This window comes from Lucilia sericata, unplaced genomic scaffold (genome assembly GCF_015586225.1).
Source record: "Lucilia sericata isolate MDLA Ls3-8-SP2 unplaced genomic scaffold, ASM1558622v1 Contig000028F_arrow, whole genome shotgun sequence".
In the NCBI taxonomy this organism is placed as follows: Eukaryota; Metazoa; Arthropoda; class Insecta; order Diptera; family Calliphoridae; genus Lucilia; species Lucilia sericata.
The window spans coordinates 377,838-396,881 of NW_023994066.1; the positions used below are offsets into that span (position 1 = coordinate 377,838).

Consider the following 19,044-nt stretch of genomic DNA (forward strand, 5'->3'; position numbering starts at 1 on the left):
TTTGCGCTTTTTACCCTTTTTCTCTCTTTTGAAGAAGTTCCACAAGCGACACGGTTGTCGGAAACTGAGGAATATTGTGAAGAACTTTACCGGTCTACTACCTATAGGAACCCCGATGGTCGCTATGTAGTTTCACTCCCGTTTCGTCGGGAATTTCTTAATGAAGTGACATTAGGAGATTCTCGACATAGTGCTCTGTTCCAGTTTAGGCGAAATGAAACTCGACTTTTGAAAAACCCCGATTTAAAATCACAGTATGATACTGTAATTAGAGAGTATTTCGAAATGGGACATATCCGAGCAGTTAACCCCCCGAGTTCAGATGCGACTAATTATTATTTACCGCATCATGCAGTATTTAAACCCGATAGCGTGACCACTAAACTTCGTGTGGTATTTAATGCCTCGAACCCATCCTCCAATGGCGTAAGCCTTAATAATGTTTTGTACCCCGGTCCTGTTTTACAGGCAGACCTAACGGTCTTAATCCTACAATGACGACTCTTTCGTTACGTTTTTAACGCTGACATTGAGAAAATGTATCGCCAAATTTTAATTCATCCCGAACAGACACAATTTCAACGGGTCTTGTACCGCTGTAATCCCGAAGCTGATATAAAGGACTATGAGCTAAATACTGTCACATTCGGAGTGAATTGTGCGCCGTATTTAGCGATTCGAACTCTTTTACAATTGGCCAACGATTGTGAAACCCTAAGTCCGTTAGCATCTGAAATTTTGAAAACCCAAATGTATGTCGTCGACGTACTTGCTGGCTCTCATGAGCTAGAAGACGCTTTTAGGAGACGTATTGAACTTACCCATGTTCTTGAATCTGCTGGTTTCGTTTTGAGAAAATAGACTGCCAATCACATACGTCTCTTAGAAGATTTACCCCGTGAGAATCTGCTTGATGCAGATTTCTTAAAATTTTCAGATGCTAGTACAACAAAAACCCTAGGCTTGCGATGGAATGCAGAAACTGACAGTTTCTACTTCCGACTCATATCGCAGCCACGCTGGGATATTGTGACTAAACGTGCTGTCTTGTCAGAAATAGCTAAGCTATTTGACCCCGCCGGTTGGCTATCCCCAAAAATCATTGTTGCTAAAATTATAATGCAACAAATATGGAAAGACAAGACAGATTGGGATGAATGTTTAAAACCCTTAACCCTTGTGCAATGGCACTAATTTTTAAATGATTACCCCAATATTGAGAAAATTAACATTCCAAGATGGGTTAATTTTCACCCGAGTTATGATATTGAACTTCATGCATTTTCTGATGCGTCAGAAAAGGCTTATGGCGCTGCTCTTTACGTTCGAAGTATTTCTTCGAATGAAATCACTTCACATTTACTCTCTGCAAAGACGAAGGTAGCTCCTGTTAAGCCTGAAACATTACCCCGTTTAGAACTTTGTGGAGCGGCTTTGATGGCAAATATGGTAGAAACCTTGTGTAGTCAATTAAATCTAGACAAGAGAAAGATTTATCTGTGGACTGATTCTACTATAGTTTTATCTTGGCTCAAAAAACCCCCGTGCCATTGGCCAACCTTTGTCAAAATCAGAGTTGCCCTAATCGCAAAGAAAGTTGGTAACGAGAATTGGTTTCATGTAGATTCCAAAGATAACCCTGCAGATCTCGCAAGTTGTGGAACTCTTGCTCGAGATTTAGTTGATAAGCCACTATGGTGGCATGGTCCCTCGTGGTTAAGGCAGCCGCGAGAGTACTGGCCACAAAATATCGTTACCGAACATCAGCATTTAGAAGTTCAATCTTTTTCTGTTCAGACAGTACCAACATTTGACATACTGGAACGTTTCTCAGATTTACCCCGTGCAATGCGAATTATTTCGTATTGGTTCAGGTGTTTACAATATTTAAAAACCAGAAAATGCTTGTACAACACCTTAGATTTAACCCAGTCAGAAATGAAATTTACTCGAGATCGATTGGTTCTAGTATGTCAAAAGAATTATATACCCGAATATTCTCTACTCTCGAAAGGTAAACCCATTTCGTCTAAGAGTAATTTACTCAGTTTGAACCCGTTTATTGATTCAAATGGTTTTGTCCGAATCAATGGTCGATTAACTCGATCCCCTGGCTTAACGTACGATGAGCGTTACCCTAAAATTCTGCCTTATGCAGCCCGATTTACCCGTTTGTTTGTTGAACATGTTCACAAATGCTCTGCCCATGGTGGCCATTCATTAATGCTCAGATTAGTAAGAAATGAGTTTTGGGTCCCCAATTGACTAATTTGTATTCTTTGTTTCTTTTTTCTTCTCTCTCTCTCTTTATTTTACCATAGCAAGATGTCAAGTGTGAACCGACGATTAGAAATCCACCGCAAACCCGTCGAGGCCCCCGGTACGTCTAAGGATGCAAAAACCACCCGTGACGAGATCCTTCGGGACTGTCGCTTATGCAAAAGCGAGCATGCCCTGCGTAAATGCCCCAAATTCCGCAAGATGTTGGTGGGGGAGCGATGGGAAACGGTGAAGAAGTATCGCTATTGTTTCAACTGCCTGGCTCACTCCCACATGAAAGACAAATGCACCAGCAGAGAGCGGTGCATCGAGTGCATGTCAGAGCACCATACCCTCCTCCACCGTCATAAGGTAAAAAAGGGGCACAAACCCGCAGCCCAACAACAAACCCACACCAGCGGCAGTCCCAAGGATCAAAACTCCTCCAAAAGAAGGAGAAATAAAAATAAGAAGCGGGGAACACCAAAAAAAGGTCGCCACACAGCCACAACAACATCATTGCTGCTCACTACCCCTACAACAACCCCAGCATTATGTGCAACCACAACAGCAGCAGTATCAACAACAACAACAACAACCCCAGCATTATGTGCAACCAGCACAGCAGCACTACCCTCAACAACAGCTTCAGCCGTATCAGCAGCAACCACCTCATCCATACGGCCAGCAACATCAAACCCCAGCCACTATTGTCATAAATGTTATGTCTGGCCGTATAGTTTGAAGTTTTTTTATCGAAAATGTATTTTTTCGAACAAGATGCAACACTACGTTGTGTCTAGGATAAGCAAATACGACTATAGGCTATCCATTCAAATTGAATGTTTTCATCGAAGTGATATATTATTGAAAATAAAAAAAGAACAAATAATAATTCTAAAGTTGTTGGCATTTAATAAATAAATTTATACAATTAAAAACGTAAGCTTGTATTTTTAATGTTTATTTTTTAATGTTTAATATTTAAATTTAAAAAAATGTTTATTTTCGTTATATGACAGGATTTGTTCGAAAATTCGAAGCTCAAAAACGAGTAAGCTCAGTGGAAACACCTCGAAGAGGTTTACGCAAATCTGCTAGATTTGAAGCCAATGGAAACATAGCATTAGCTTGAATAAAGTTTACTCCAGATACATTGAATTAATACATTTTTACAGCAAAATAAATTATTTCGAGGAGGACGAAGATATCCCAACATGGCACAATTATTCCAGGGTTTTGAAATTATCAGCATGAGAAAAGTTTAATTTTATATTTTATATTGAATTTGGATCTCACAAATAAAAGCAAGTTAACGAAATAGCAGGAAATTAAAGTTGTTAGAAAACAAAAATCCATCAGCAAATTTTTCAATCCGTCCAGATGTTCAAAATGGAATAACATGTGCGCTTGTATTAGTTTATTGAAATAAAATTTAAAGTAATAATTTCATACATTAATTCAATGGCTTTTTGTCCATTAAGGATGGTACTCTGTTTGAAGTCGTGAAAAATGTTTATCAACTTTTACAATTTCATTTGAAGCAAGTAAGAAATTATAGTCGGGCGAGGCCGACCATATAATACCCTGTTACAAAATTAAAATGTGATTTAATTTTCATAATAAAGCATTGTACAAGCAAGTTGAATTGTACCTTGTCTCAGATGTACTTAAACCATTTATTGTTGAAAAAATTGTGTTGTATAGAGGCAATGGTCAAATGAGACCCTATAATTATAAAATTCATGAGAATCATAAAGGCTAGTATAGAACTTGGTTTTGCAGCTTTTTGTCGAGATATGAGTATATTAAACATAATTATGAACTTAAGAGCCTTATTCGGCGGGTTCACTTGTATGGGGGCTAGATGAAATAATGGACCGATCTTAACCATTTTCAATAGACTTTGTCCCTGTGACAATAGAAGGTCATGTACCAAATTTCATTGAATTATCTTCAAAATTGCGACCTGTAGTTTGATTACAAGGTTTACAAGCCCTATTCGGAGGTTCAGTTGTATGGGGGCTAGGTGAAATAATGGACCGGTGTAAACCATTTTCAGTAGGCTTCGTCTCCGATACTATAGAAGATTGTGTGCCAAATTTCATTGAATTATCTTTAAAATGGCGACCTGTAGTTTGATTACAAGGTTTACAAGCCCTATTCGGAGGTTCAGTTGTATGGGGGCTAGGTGAAATAATGGACCCATCTTAACCATTTTCAATGGACTTCGTCCCAGTGACAATAGAAGGTCATGTACCAAATTTCATTGAATTATCTCCAAAATTGCGACCTGTAGTTTGATTACAAGGTTTATATGGACGGACAGATGGACGGACATAGCTAAATCGACTCAGAAAATGATTCTAAGCCGATTGGTATACTTTAAGATGGGTATAGGGTCAATATTATTATTCCCTACACCACTATAGTGGGAAGGGTATTATGCGTTTGTGCTGATGTTTGTAACGCACTAAAATATTAGTACTATACCCACCTTTAAGTATACCGATCGACTCAGAATCACTTTCTGAGTCGATTTAACGATGTCCGTCCGTCCATGTAAACGTTGTTTTCAAAGTACTGGTCGCAATCAAGATAAATTTGGCATACATGTTTCTTTTAAAACAAGGACGAAGCCTATTGAAAATGGTTAAAATCGGTCCATTATTTTACCTAGCCCCCATACAACTGAACCCCCCGAAAAGGGCCTTTAAACTCATAATTCTGTATAACATAAATGTATCTCGATAAAAGTTCGCACAACTAAGTTATATACAAGCCTTGATGACTTTGCCGAATTTCGAAATGATCGGACTTCATTTGACCCTAGCCCCCATACTAAGCCCCTCTTCGGAAAATGACTTGAATATCCGCAATTCACTTATTAACACTGTTAATAAGTAATTTGGCCAAAGTTGCCAAAAGAAGACACCGGGACGATCTCTGTTATGCAGTTTACGATGCCGGTAATACGACAGGCAAAATTCCAATAGACCAACAGAGTAAGGTAGAAGATCTGGTGAACAATAAGATAGTGGACCACGCAATCGCTTCAAAGGGCCAACAACCAATAGAGAGCGTGAGCTGCGAGTTCAGAATGGGCGTGATGTTGATGAGGTTGGCATCTCACCAATGTGTGAGCACCCTAAAGAACTTGGTGGAAAGTATCCCTCCTCCCTGGGATGGCGCTAAGCTGGGACTGGCAAAGAAGAGCGAGCTTCCGGTGCTCTTAAAGTCCACTGTCTACATAAAAGTAAACTGGCTAATGAACGTATACTGGAAATTCTTGGAGGTCAAAATGCTGAGCTGGCCGTGGAAAAATGGGATGTCTTTTACAGAAAAGAAGAACCTGAGGGAACTTTATTTGTAATAGGTATCGACCAGAAATCTATGGCTAGTCTTGCCAAGAGTAAAGATAGGGCTTACTTCGCCTCTAAAGCTGTCATATTCAAAATTGGGAAGGTGCCGATTGGAAGGGCTGTTACAACAAGCCTCGAAAAGGACAATAAAATACCTAAGACGACAGCATCAGTAGCAACTACTGATAACGTTAAGGAGTCAAATCCTAAAAGCGTGAAAGATACCACTAACTCGCCAAAAGAAGGTGCAGCTGCCCTTTCCAAAATTGGGGAGGTGCCGATTGAAAGGGATGTCAAAACCGGCCCCGATAAGGACACAAAAATCATTAGCAAGAACTGGTAATTTTGAGGAGTCAAATCCTAAAAGCGAGGAGGAAATCACTCACTCGCCAGAAGACAGAACAGCAGTGCTGTCCAAAATTAGGAAAAAGTCGATTAAAAAGACTGCTCTTCCTATGCCTGATAAAGACACCGCAGTGCGATCAATGGTACCCACTGCATCAATAGCCACTTCAGGTTACCCGGAGGAGTCAAATCCAACGAGCGGGGAAGTGATCACTAGCTCGCTGGAAGACAGTTTAAATGGATGACAATGATTGAGGTTATCCAAATAAACCTCCATCGGAGCGAGACAGCTACCAACGCTCTGATGGCTAAAATTAACACAGGTAAGATACATATAGCTTAAATCCAGGAACCTTGGACGATTCGCAACAAGGTTTCAGGATTAAATCACGTAAATTTCCAACTTTTCTGATACAGGGTCTCGACCGAGAACATGTATCTTATGTCACAAGAATTTATGTTTTCTCCTCTCAACAGGATTATCCACATCGGATGCAACGGTACTGAAGCAAGGTCGTGGCAACATATACCTTGCATCTGTTTACCTGCCTTTCGATTCTCCGACACTACCACCAGCGTCGGAGCTGATGAAACTTGTCGAAGAGGCACAAAGGTAAAATAAGAAAATTGTAATAGGTTGTGATGCCAACTCCCACCATGTAGCTTGGGGTAGTACAAACACCAATCGCAGGGGACAAGCCCTTATGGATTTCCTTAATACTAAAGACTTGATCACATCGAACTTAGGAAATATAGCTACCTTCGTCAATAGAATCAGCGAAGAAGTATTATATATAACTATATGTTCAGAAGAGCTTATAAACGAAATTCAGGATTGGAGAGTTTCGGACGAGCACTCTTTTTCTGACCATCGGTACATAAGATTCAAAATACTACGGCCGCCACCAAAGCCGATAAAGTTTCGGAATAAGTCTAAAACTAATTGGACAATGTTCGGTTCGTTACTAAAGAACCGTGTATGTCAGAACACTTTTCAATGTCGAAATAAAGAGGACATAGACGCCAAAGTAGAAATGCTCAAGGGTACCTTGGTTGAATCGTTCGAGGGCAGCTGCCCTCTGCGAGAGCGGCGATCTGCCCAGGAGAAACCCTGGGTAACCGGGGCGATCCGGAATCTTGGTAAGACTCTTCGCAAACTATTTAACCGGGCACGGCGTAAAAAGACCGTAGTATACTGGGATGAGTATCGTAGTAAACTTGGTGAATATAAGAAAATTGTTCGTAAAGCCAAACGAGACTCCTGGAAACTTTTCTGTGAACAGGTAGACAGCGTAAATGACGTACCGAAGATAAAAAAATTCCTATCCAAAACTCATGTCCAACCGGCGGGACTGGTTTCCGTACATCTGTCTGAGATATTCACTGCATGCTTGAAATTCACATATACCACCATTAAATGGCAGGATGCAAGGGTAATATTTATACCTAAACCAGGGAAACCTAGCTATTCGACACCTAAGTCTTATCGACCGATAAGTCTTACGTCCTTCCTACTTAAAACTTTGGAACGGATAGTTGATATAATGGTGAAAAGCAGTATACCCGACAAAGACCTAAAATTTAAGCAGCATGCTTATGTAAATGGACGATCGGTGGAAACCGCTTTAAACGAAGTTGTCCACTACATAGGTACATCCTTTGATAGCAAACTGTATACACTGGCGGTACGCATTGACATCGAAGGCGCCTTCAATAACGTGCACACTGATACTCTTATCCAATCCCTAGACCAGTTTTATGTTGACCGGGTGCTCTGTAACTGGATCAACCACATGCTAAGGAACAGATGGATAAGCTGCGAGATGTACGATATAAGTATCAGGAAAAAGTTATTTCGCGGTATACTACAGGGTGGCATTTTGTCACCTTTACTCTGGGTTACCACGATTAATAGCCTCCTAATGACCCTAACTGAGAAAGGACTTAGACCTGTCTGCTATGCAGACGATGTCGTAATACTTTTAAAGGGAAAGGATCCAAATTACTTGTGTAGAAGAGCTGAGGTGGCTCTGAATACGGCCTTGAGCTGGGCTCAACCGAGAGGCCTCAATGTTAACCCGGCAAAAAAGGAAATCTGTCTTTTCACAAGAAAGACAAAAATTTCTACGTATACTGAACCTTGCTTCCTGGGCAAGAAGATACCAGTGACAGACAAAAAGTGCAATATCAAACTACTACAGGGAGTTCAGCGTACATGCTGCTTGGGTATAAGTGGTGCCATATGTACTACTTCAACCAAGGCTCCGGAAACGTTGCTAGATATTCCACCCATTGAAACATATTTAAGATGTGAGGCGGCGTTTACAGCCGAACTGCTCTTTACTTTGGGCGAACTGGCCAAAAGCGGTTATAGGACACGTCATCAATGTATACTGTACACATTGGAAGGTTATACACAATCATCGGACGTACCTGATCGTATACCAGACACAGAATATGTCAGAAACTTTGAAACGCTGATCCCAGATAGAATGTCTTGGTCAAGCGGAACATTAGAGCAAATACCATTAGGAATCCGTTGTTACACGGATGGCTCTAAATTGGGGGACAAAGTGGGGCTGGGTTTCTTTATTGAAGACCCAGAAACAGAAATATACCACCGTTTACCTAATCATAACACAAGCTTCCAGGCAGAAGTACGAGCAATAACGGAATGCGTAAATTGGATTAGAATAAATATGGCGCCCACAGCGCCTAATATATTTACCGACAGCCAGAAGGCAATTAGGGCGATATCAGGCGATAGAACTAAATCTAAGACCGTATTGGATTGTAAGAAAGCTTTAACTGAATACTCTCCCAGAGGTAAGGTTCACATCATATGGGTACCAGCCCACTCGGGAGTAGTCGGTAACGAAAGGGCGAATGTAATAGCTTTAAAGGGAAGGGAGCTCGAGGCAGTTAACCTGACAAACGCAAAACCATTCGACGCAACAAAAGCTGAACTAAAAATATGGGTGAGAGAATCCCATAAGGCCTCTTGGAATAATGAAACAGTGGGTAGAACCACGAAGATCCTATGGGGTGACCCTGATGAGAGCAAGACGAAAAATCTCCTCAAAATGAGCAAGTCTGAAGTTAGTATGATGGTACGTATTCTGAGTGGATACACAGGATTACGAGCACATCTATGCAAAATTGGACGTGCGGATTCAGACGAATGTGGAGCATGTGGAGAGGACAGTGAAACTCTGGAGCACTTTCATTGCCACTGCCAGGCATTCGTCGAAGTTAGATCCAAGTAACTTGGAAGTGATGTTATTCTGGAAATAACATTCCTGACTAACACTGATTGGAAGATTCTTAGGAATTACGTTCAGGAAACTGAGTTTCTGAACACTGAAAAATAATTCTTTCAGTTTTTTTTTCATGATAAGGAGCGCACAACAGGCCCGATAGTGGCCTAGGTGTATTTCTTCGGATTTGATGTAGTATACATCCTCCTATCGACCTACCTACCTACCTACTAAAGTCTATATTATTTCATACAATTAAAAAAAAATTGCTGAAATGGTGTTAGAAACATTTCACATGTTTTCATCAATACAAACAGAGTACTAATTCAGCAACATTTTTCCATAAAATTTTCATAAAATTTTTTTTGTATGAAGTTGTTAAAAATCACGTGAAATTTTAAACAGAATACCTAGCTTTAAATAAAGAAATTTACTAGAAAAAATAATTCCGATATAACGAATTTCTCGATTCAACGAAAGGCCCTAACATTATAGCATTCGTTATATCGGGATTAACCTGTATCCGAAATTTTGTATTTAATTCATATGGGAGATGTCAAGGTCCCATTGAAAGCACGCCCATTTTTCTCTTAATGTTTACATGGATGTCAAAGTTGTTCATATACAATTTGAATTATCTAGCTCTAATAGTTTCTCCGATATACGAATTTTTGTATTTAATTCATATGGGTGGTTCCAATTTGCTAGTGTATTACCAAAATGTTCACATTAATGTCAATGGAATTTTGCTCTAATAGTTTCCCACACAGAACCAAAAATTTACGTAAATACTGCAAAATGAGATGTAAATATGAAGAAATTTTGTTATTATACAGCCAACGAAAATTTTATTCCAGATTACCGATTTATTCGTTATTTTTTTGTATTTTAGTATATAGTTAATATGAAGAAATTTCTTCATAAATATTTACTAATATCGTTTCGTTGTTTAGGGGTGGTAAATATGAAGAAATTTTAGTTAAATTAACTAATATTTTTTATTCATTATAACAAATTGAGGTAGTTAATTTGAATATATTTTTTAGTTGTTTTTGAAGAAATTTCTTCAATTTAACTAATGAATTTAGTTCTCATTAATAATATTTTTATTCATAATGAAGAATTTTTCTTCATTTTTACTACCATATTTTAGTTAATTTCTAAATCCCAGTAAACATTTTCTTTCATTATCTGAGACAATGTTTATATAAATTATTAACAGTAAAGTATTTTTATACCCTTCACCTTCGTGAGAAGGGTATATATAGTTTGTCATTCCGTTTGTAATTTCCAAAATATATTCTGAATCCTTATAGATAGCGGAGTCGATTAAGCCATGTCCGTCTGTCTGTCTGTCTGTTGAAATCAGTTTTCTGAAGACCCCAGATATCTTCGGGATCCAATCTTCAATAATTCTATCAGATATGCTTTCGAGAAGTTTTCTATTTAAAATCAGCAAAATCCGTTCATAAACAACGGAGATATAAACAAAAATCCGAGACAACCTCTGAAAATTTCATAAAAATAAACCACAACACTGCTTATTCATTACCTTTGTATTTTGTTTTTGTTTTCTTGAGTATTTGTTTCGTATGTTTGGATGGCTGTGTGTTTCATTGCCTTGTGTATATTGTTTTTGTTTCTTGGTACATTCAATTTCGTATGTTTGGATGGCTGTGTGTTTCATTGCCTTGTGTATATTGTTTTTGTTTTCTTGGTGTATTGAATTTCGTATGTTTGAATGTCTGTTGGTTTCATTGCGTTGTGTATTTTGTATTTGTTTTTTATACCCTCCACCACCATCAGTGGTGATAGAGGGTATATATAAGTTTGTCGTTCCGTGTGTAACACTAAGAAATATTCATCTAAGACCCAACAAAGTATATATATTCTGGGTCCTTATCAAATTCTGAGTCGATTTAGCTATGTCCGTCTGTCTGTCCGTCTGTCTGTGTAAAACACGCTCACGTTAAAACTAAGCAAAGGAAGTCAACCAAATTCACCCAAAAAATGTATTATTATCCTAAGCAGTTTGGTATTGAAAATCAGCAAAATCGGTTCACAACGTGAAAAGTTCAGACTACCTCGAAAAAAATTACGTTTTTTCATAATTCTTTTGAAGTTTTCTCAGAAACTACCAAAGACATTTCGATGAATTTTGTCACACATTATTTTTTCATGGCAGTGATAAATTATGTTGAAAATCTTTGGAATCGATCCAATATTTCCCATAGCCCCCATACAAATGTATACATTCCCGGAAATTAGTTTATCGTTAATACCTCCCTCAAATATATCGGTATCAACACAAAATTTTGTACATACAAATATAATATGAACAAAAATCATACCGTCAACGTAGATCTCAGTCGGTCAACAATTGGCCATAGCTCCCATACAAGGTCCACTTCCGAAAATCACCTAAACGCACATATTTCATTGATGAATAAAGCTATTGTGATAAAATTCGACAAAAATACGTTTTGTGTACATTCAAATCATTTCACCAAATTTTCTACGGATCGGTTCATTATTGGTCATAGCTACCATATAAGGCCCACTTCCGAAAATCACTTAAAAGCACATATTTCATTGTCAAATAAAGCTATCGTGATAAAATTCGACACAAATATGTTTTGTCTTTATATGAGTCACTCTACGAAATTTTTTCCGGATAGGCTCACAATTGGTCATAGCTCCCATATAAGATCCACTTCCGAAAATCACTTAAACACATATATTTCATTAAATTCTAAAGCTATAAGGATAAAATTCGACTTGAATATGTTTTGTGTACATATAAATCATTCTACCACTCTTTCCCCGGATCGGTTCATTATTGGTCATAGCTCCCATATAAGTCCCACTTCCGAAAATTACTTAAACGCACATATTTCATTGTCAAATAAAGTTATCTTGATAAAATTCGACACAAATATGTTTTTTGTAAGGTCATAGCTCCTATACATATAAAGTCCACTTCCGAAAATCACCTAAACGCACATATTTCATTAATTATAAAATCTATTGTAGTAAAATATAAGGACCATTTCCGAAAATTACTCAAATGCACATTAACAATCAAAGTTATCGGGATAGAATTCGACATAAATGTGTATTTTGTATATATAAATCATTCTACGGATTTTTTCTTCCGGATCGGTCCATAGGTTGTATTAGCTCCCATATAAGATATACTTCTGAAAATCACTTAATATCACTTAATTCGTAATTAAATGATTATATCCGGATAAAATTCAAAATGAGTATGTTCTCTGTACAGATAAATCATTATATTAAAATGTTTTTAAACTGGCCTATTAATATACATTTTTCTCGACCTAATTAAAATTAGTTTGACATATGCATAAATGTTAGTTAGTACCCTCAATAAGGAAACAAACATTTTGCCAAGTTATCTAAAAATTAGATAGTTAAATGGGTTTCAATAAAAAGTAGCTTGCTGGTGGAGGGTATTTAAGATTCGGCATAGCCGAATATAGCACTCTAACTTGTCTGTATTTCGTTTCGTATGTTTGGATGTCTGTTGGTTTTACTGCCTTGTGTATTTTGTTTTTTGTGTGTTTATTTCGTTTAGCGTTGTTGTTGTTAATTATGTTTTGCTATTGCTATTAGCGTTTAAACCTCTCTTGTATATGACTATAAAATATATGAAAATTTATCATTTTTGTATCACTTTGCTACTAAAAATTGCAGTCATATATATTCGTATTAATATAAAAATTACAACTCGTGTTTACAATTTCTAGTAGGCAGACATAATTGCAGGCCAACACAAATATATTTTTGTGCTTTAGCAGCGCACACTCAAATTTTTTAAACTAATATGGCGAGTATTGATGTTATTTTTGTTTGCGTTTAGTTTTTCCTAGCAGCAATGTAACCTTATTTTAGTTTTGCTTCTGCCAGTTGTAGTTTTATTTATTATTTTTTGGCAAAATTGATGCTGCAATGTATGTATGTATGTATGTATGTATGTATGTATGTATGTATGTATGTATGTATGTATGTTAGTATGTATGTATGTATGCTATGTATGTATGTATGGATGTATGTATGTATGTATGTATGTATGTATGTATGTATGTATTGTTATGTATGTATGTATGTATGTATTTATGTATTGTATGTATGTCTGTATTGTATGTATGTATGTATGTATGTATGTATGTATGTAGTAGTATGTAGAATGTATGTATGTTATGTATGTATGTATGTATGTATGTATGTATGTATGTATGTACTTGTATGTATGTAGTATGTATGTATGTATATATGTATATGTATGTATGTATGTATGGACTGTATGTCTGTATATATGTATATATGTATGTATGTATGTATGGATGTATGTATGTAATGTATGTATGTATGTATGTATGTCTGTATGTATGTACTGTATGTTATCGTATGTAGTTATGTATGTATGTATGTATGTAATGTATGTATGTATGTATGTATGTATGTATTTGTATGTATGTTTTATGTATGTATGTATGTATGTTATGTATGATGTATGTATGTATGTATGTATGTCTGTATGTATGTATGTATGTATGTATGTATGTATGTATGTATGTATGTATGTATGTATGTATGTATGTATGTATAGTATGTATGTATGTATGTATGTATGTATGTATGTATGTATGTATGTATGTATGTATGTATGTATGTATGTATGTATGTATGTATGTATGTATGTATGTATGTATGTATGTATGTATGTATGTATGTATGTATGTATGTATGTATGTATGGTGTATGTATCTATGTATGTATGTATGTATGTATGTATGTATGTATGTATGTATGTATGTATGTATGTATGCATGCATGCATGTATGTATGTATGTATGCATGTACATATGTATGTATGTCGATATTAATATGTATATTTATTATCATCCATATATCGATGATATTCGACCTATAATATCCTGTACTGATTGACATTATTAATTTATTTAAATATAGTTTAAATATTCCCATATTTAAAACTATCATTTGGTTATAAAATTGTTATAAGTATAAGCATATTATCTTACAACTACATTGCTCAAAAATGTTTATTCATTAGAACAAAATAATAAAAACATCTAAAGAACTCTTTTAATTTGAGTTGTGTTTTATGCGGTAGCCATATTTTCAATAACATATACATATTTATTTAATTCATATGGAGGTTCCAAGCCCCCTAATAAAAGTCTGCCCATTTTTTCCCAATGTTCATAATGAAGTTAAAGTTTTTCGTCAAAATTAGAAGATTCTGACTCTAATAGTTTCCGAGAAAAACGATTACTGTATTTAATTCATATGGGAGGTGCCACTATGTATATTTTACAAACTATTTTTTATGTTGCGAAAACTAATTATCCTTAATTAGAGATTGTGGTAACACTGGTATAACTGTTTATTCATAAAATAAAATATAAAAAAAAAACAATAAATACATTTGCAGCTAGCAGTTGCAAAACAAAATTTAATTGCTGCTAGGAAAAACTCAGCGCAAATAAAAATATCATCAATACTAGTCATATTAGTTTGACAGATCTGAGTGTGCGCTGCTATAGCACAAAAATATATTTTTTTCTTGTACAACAAACAAGAGATTAATTCTGTGCTGCTAGAGATTGCAGCACGAATGAATGTTATTTAAATGTTATTTAAATCCGAAAAAGTTTAAATATTTTTAGTATGACGAGTGATAAAAATGTGTATTTTGCGGCAAATGCTGACTAATATATTAGTAAAAGTAAACACTGATAATAATGATATAATCGGGAAAATGAATTTTTAAATACACTATGGTGAAGGGTATATAAGATTCGGCACAGCCGAATATAGCACTCTTACTTGTATTTTTTTTTAATTCTTGTAATTTTTCTTTACTGTTTATAAGTTATATAATATTGTCATTGATAGTAAAAGAAAATGTTTTTTTACAAAATAAAATTATAAAAAGCTAAATTATATAATTAAATTAAAAGTACAAATTTATTATAAGAATTAATATAAATAAGTAAATTTAAATTTAAGCAAATATTGTGAAACAATTTTTAAAGACGTTTTAAGTAATGAGTAAAAAAATACGTTTTTAAGGTTTTATATCAAATGTTTTGATAGGTGTGAACTAAATATGTTTTAAACATAAGACATCAATAATAAAGCTTCGTTGAGAGTCTCGTTGTACACGTTTTTGTTGACGGTATAAAAAGACAGTTGTAAAAGGTTGAAGGTAAAAAATACCAATACAACAACCATCTGGAAAACAAATTAAATTATATTTTTTTAAATTATATATATATATATATATATATATATATATATATATGGATAAAATATTTGAACACTTACTTTCACTCACACAGTGGCCTCCGGTAGGTTAGTGTTCTAGTCTGTTAGACCGGAGGTGGTGGGTTCGATTCCTATCTGAGGAACTGGTTAAGGAGCGTACAGAAGGCCTGATAGTGGCCTAGATGTATTTCTTCAGATTTGATATACTATATACATTCTTCTTTCCAACTAACTACTTTCACTTATGTTATCCTTTTACTTCATATTTTGCGATAAATGCTTACAAGATTGTTCCTTTATGCTATCTGTAAACACGGAGTCAATTTTTAAGGAGAAATTTTCACACACTGTTTTTGGATATAATTGAATTCCTTATCCACCTACAAGAAATAAACAAACATGACATTAAATGTATAAATATGTTGTTGAATTTTATAGAATAACATACCTGTGACCATTTGTTTAATATGTCAGAAGTACATTTCGCATGTCACACAACGTGGAGCCGGTCATGTTTTGTTGCACCCAAATAGAATTTAAATTAGTTTGTATATATCCAGTATTTGAATAAGGCCTCTCTTGGACAACGCCATATTATTTCAGCTTACGCATTATATTCAAATATTTGTTGTATAATTTATCTTGGGGTTTCTTCCAGATTGCTTTATGTAGTAATATTCCTAAATAACAAAACAAATATCAGTGGTATATGTATGTATATTTATATAAAAATACAACGAGGACTTACCAGAGATTTACAATATTTTCAGATATTTTTGTAGATAAATTGACAGAATATATTTTAAAAAAATATAAAACACTTCATATTAAAAAACATTTAAAATTCGTATTTATAAGCACAATATTTACACGTATATATTATATTTAGTATTTTGTGCAATCAAATTTTCTTAACTTTCAATCTTATTTATTAAAATAATTATTTGATAACACAAACACTTTAAAGGGAACCACAATGTGAAATAATGTACACAAGTATTCTTTTAAATTTTTTCTTTTATATTGCGAAAAAAAACTTAGAAATTTCTTCAGTTCTACATGTCTTTATTCAATTTAAATAAAATAAAATAGTTAAATTTAACGAAATTTCTTTAAAGCTACATCCCTCTTTCATTATTTCCTCTTCTTTGTATTTTATTATTTTATGTTTTTTTGTGAGAAAATTTCTTCAAAAAAAATTATTTTAATTAACGATATATTCTTCAAGTTAACCACCTTCAAGGGTGTAAAATTAACTATTTTAGGTGTAGATTTGAATAATTGCGATTTTACTATTTTACCGCTGTTTTAACAAAATTTCTGTTGATTTAACAAAATTTTGGATGTAAATATAAAGAAATTTATTCAAATCAACAGATTAAATTGACTAAATTTTTTAACAAAAATTAATTACTAAATATGAAGAAAATTCGTTTATATGAATAAAATTTCTGTAGATTTGAATAAAAAACATGTAGATTTAACTGTTTTTTTCGTTAAGGGTTTACTAAAAATTTTCGTTAATATTACTTACGATATTTTTTCTATTTAATTCATATGGGAATGTTCAGATAAATAATAAAGTTCTTCGTGCAAAATTTTAGGAAGCTAGCTCTATTCGTTTCTCAAAGAAACAAATTTTTGTATATTTTATTCATATGGGAGGAGCAACGGCACCCATTGGTAGTCCGCCAATTTATTACCCAAAATGTTTACATGGATGTTAAAGTTCTTCGTACAAAATTTGAAGATTCTAACTTTAATAATTTCTCAGATAAGAGAATTTTGTATTTAATTCATATGGGATGTGCCACGCAAATAAATAATCATATTGCCACTAAAGTAGTTCCTACAAAATTTGAGGACTCTTTCTGTTATATTTTCTCAGATATACTTATTTAATATTTTCTTTATATGGAAGGTGCCACGCCCACTATAGCCATTCCGCCCGATTTGTCGGAAAATATTCTTATATATGTCAAAGATGTCCATACAAAATTTGAAGACTCTAACTGTTGTACTTTCTGAGATATGGGACTTTTAATACTAAGTTTGTATGTGGGCGTGTCACCTGTTCCACTTGAAATTTTTAAATAAAAAGTAGCCTATAGTTCCTTCCAAACATACAGGAAGACACTGTGAAAATTTCTGTTCAGCCGTTTAGACGTCTATAAAGCACAAACAAACATACAACATACATACATACATACATACATACATACAGACATACATACAGACAAGACAGACATACAGAAGACATACATACATACATACATACATACATACATACATACATACATACATACATACATACATACATACATACATACATACATACATACATACATACATACATACATACATACATACATACATACATACATACATACATACATACATACATACATACATACATACATACATACATACATACATACATACATACATACATACATACATACATACATACATACATACATACATACATACATACATACATACATACATACATACATACATACATACATACATACATACATACATACATACATACATACATACATACATACATACATACATACATACATACATACATACATACATACATACATACATACATACATACATACATACATACATACATACATACATACATACATACATACATACATACATACATACATACATACATACATACATACATACATACATACATACATACATACATACATACATACATACATACATACATACATACATACATACATACATACATACATACATACATACATACATAACACACATTAATTTTTATATATATAGAAGACATATATGTAAATCATATATGTAAATCAAATCAAAAATACCACAGCAAGACCTTGTACTGCGTGAACAGATGTTAAGGAATATGATATTCTTTTTTCGCGATCGTGAAAAAAGTTCCCGCACCAAAAGCAATGAAATTTTGTATAAATTTTACTTTTTTTTATGAGCGAAATAAGTATTTTTGCCAACATTTTTGCATTTGTATTACGTTATCATAAGAGAACATTGTTCTTTAAATCCTTGTTATGGAAATTTTAACAAATCTCGATAGTATTGCATGTTATAGAAAATAGTATACTTTTATATGAAAATTATTAAAATAATTTTTGAAAAATAAGGATCGAAAGCATTTTAGAAATTGGACAGTATTGGCTATAAGGCAGTGCTATGATATTTTGCCGCCCAAAAAAGTCATTACCCTAATGTACATATTATAATAAAATTCAATTATGTCGACCAAAGTTACTTACATTTTTATTTCGATATTCGCTTGATCGGCGTATTTTACTACTTTTTATATTTTCAATATGATGTATTAAATTGTTGCCAGATTGATAGTTAAAAGTGCTTATATTTGTGTTGACTCTATTATAAACCATGCTTTTATAACTAGGGCTGAAAAGAATGTTTAATGAAAGAAAACTTTATTATTAAGAATTATCGTCTACAAAATATAA

At 34.2% G+C, this 19,044-nt stretch overlaps 1 protein-coding gene across 1 annotated transcript in view; it reads right to left on the minus strand.

Annotated features, from left to right (window-relative positions):
• The window catches only part of LOC119610506, a 93,504-nt gene that overhangs the window by 2,201 nt on the left and 72,259 nt on the right, over positions 1-19,044 (minus strand). The window contains exon 3 of the mRNA XM_037965756.1: positions 18,838-18,982. Coding sequence (XP_037821684.1) covers positions 18,838-18,982 — 145 coding nt within the window. The remainder of the gene's footprint in view (positions 1-18,837; positions 18,983-19,044) is intronic.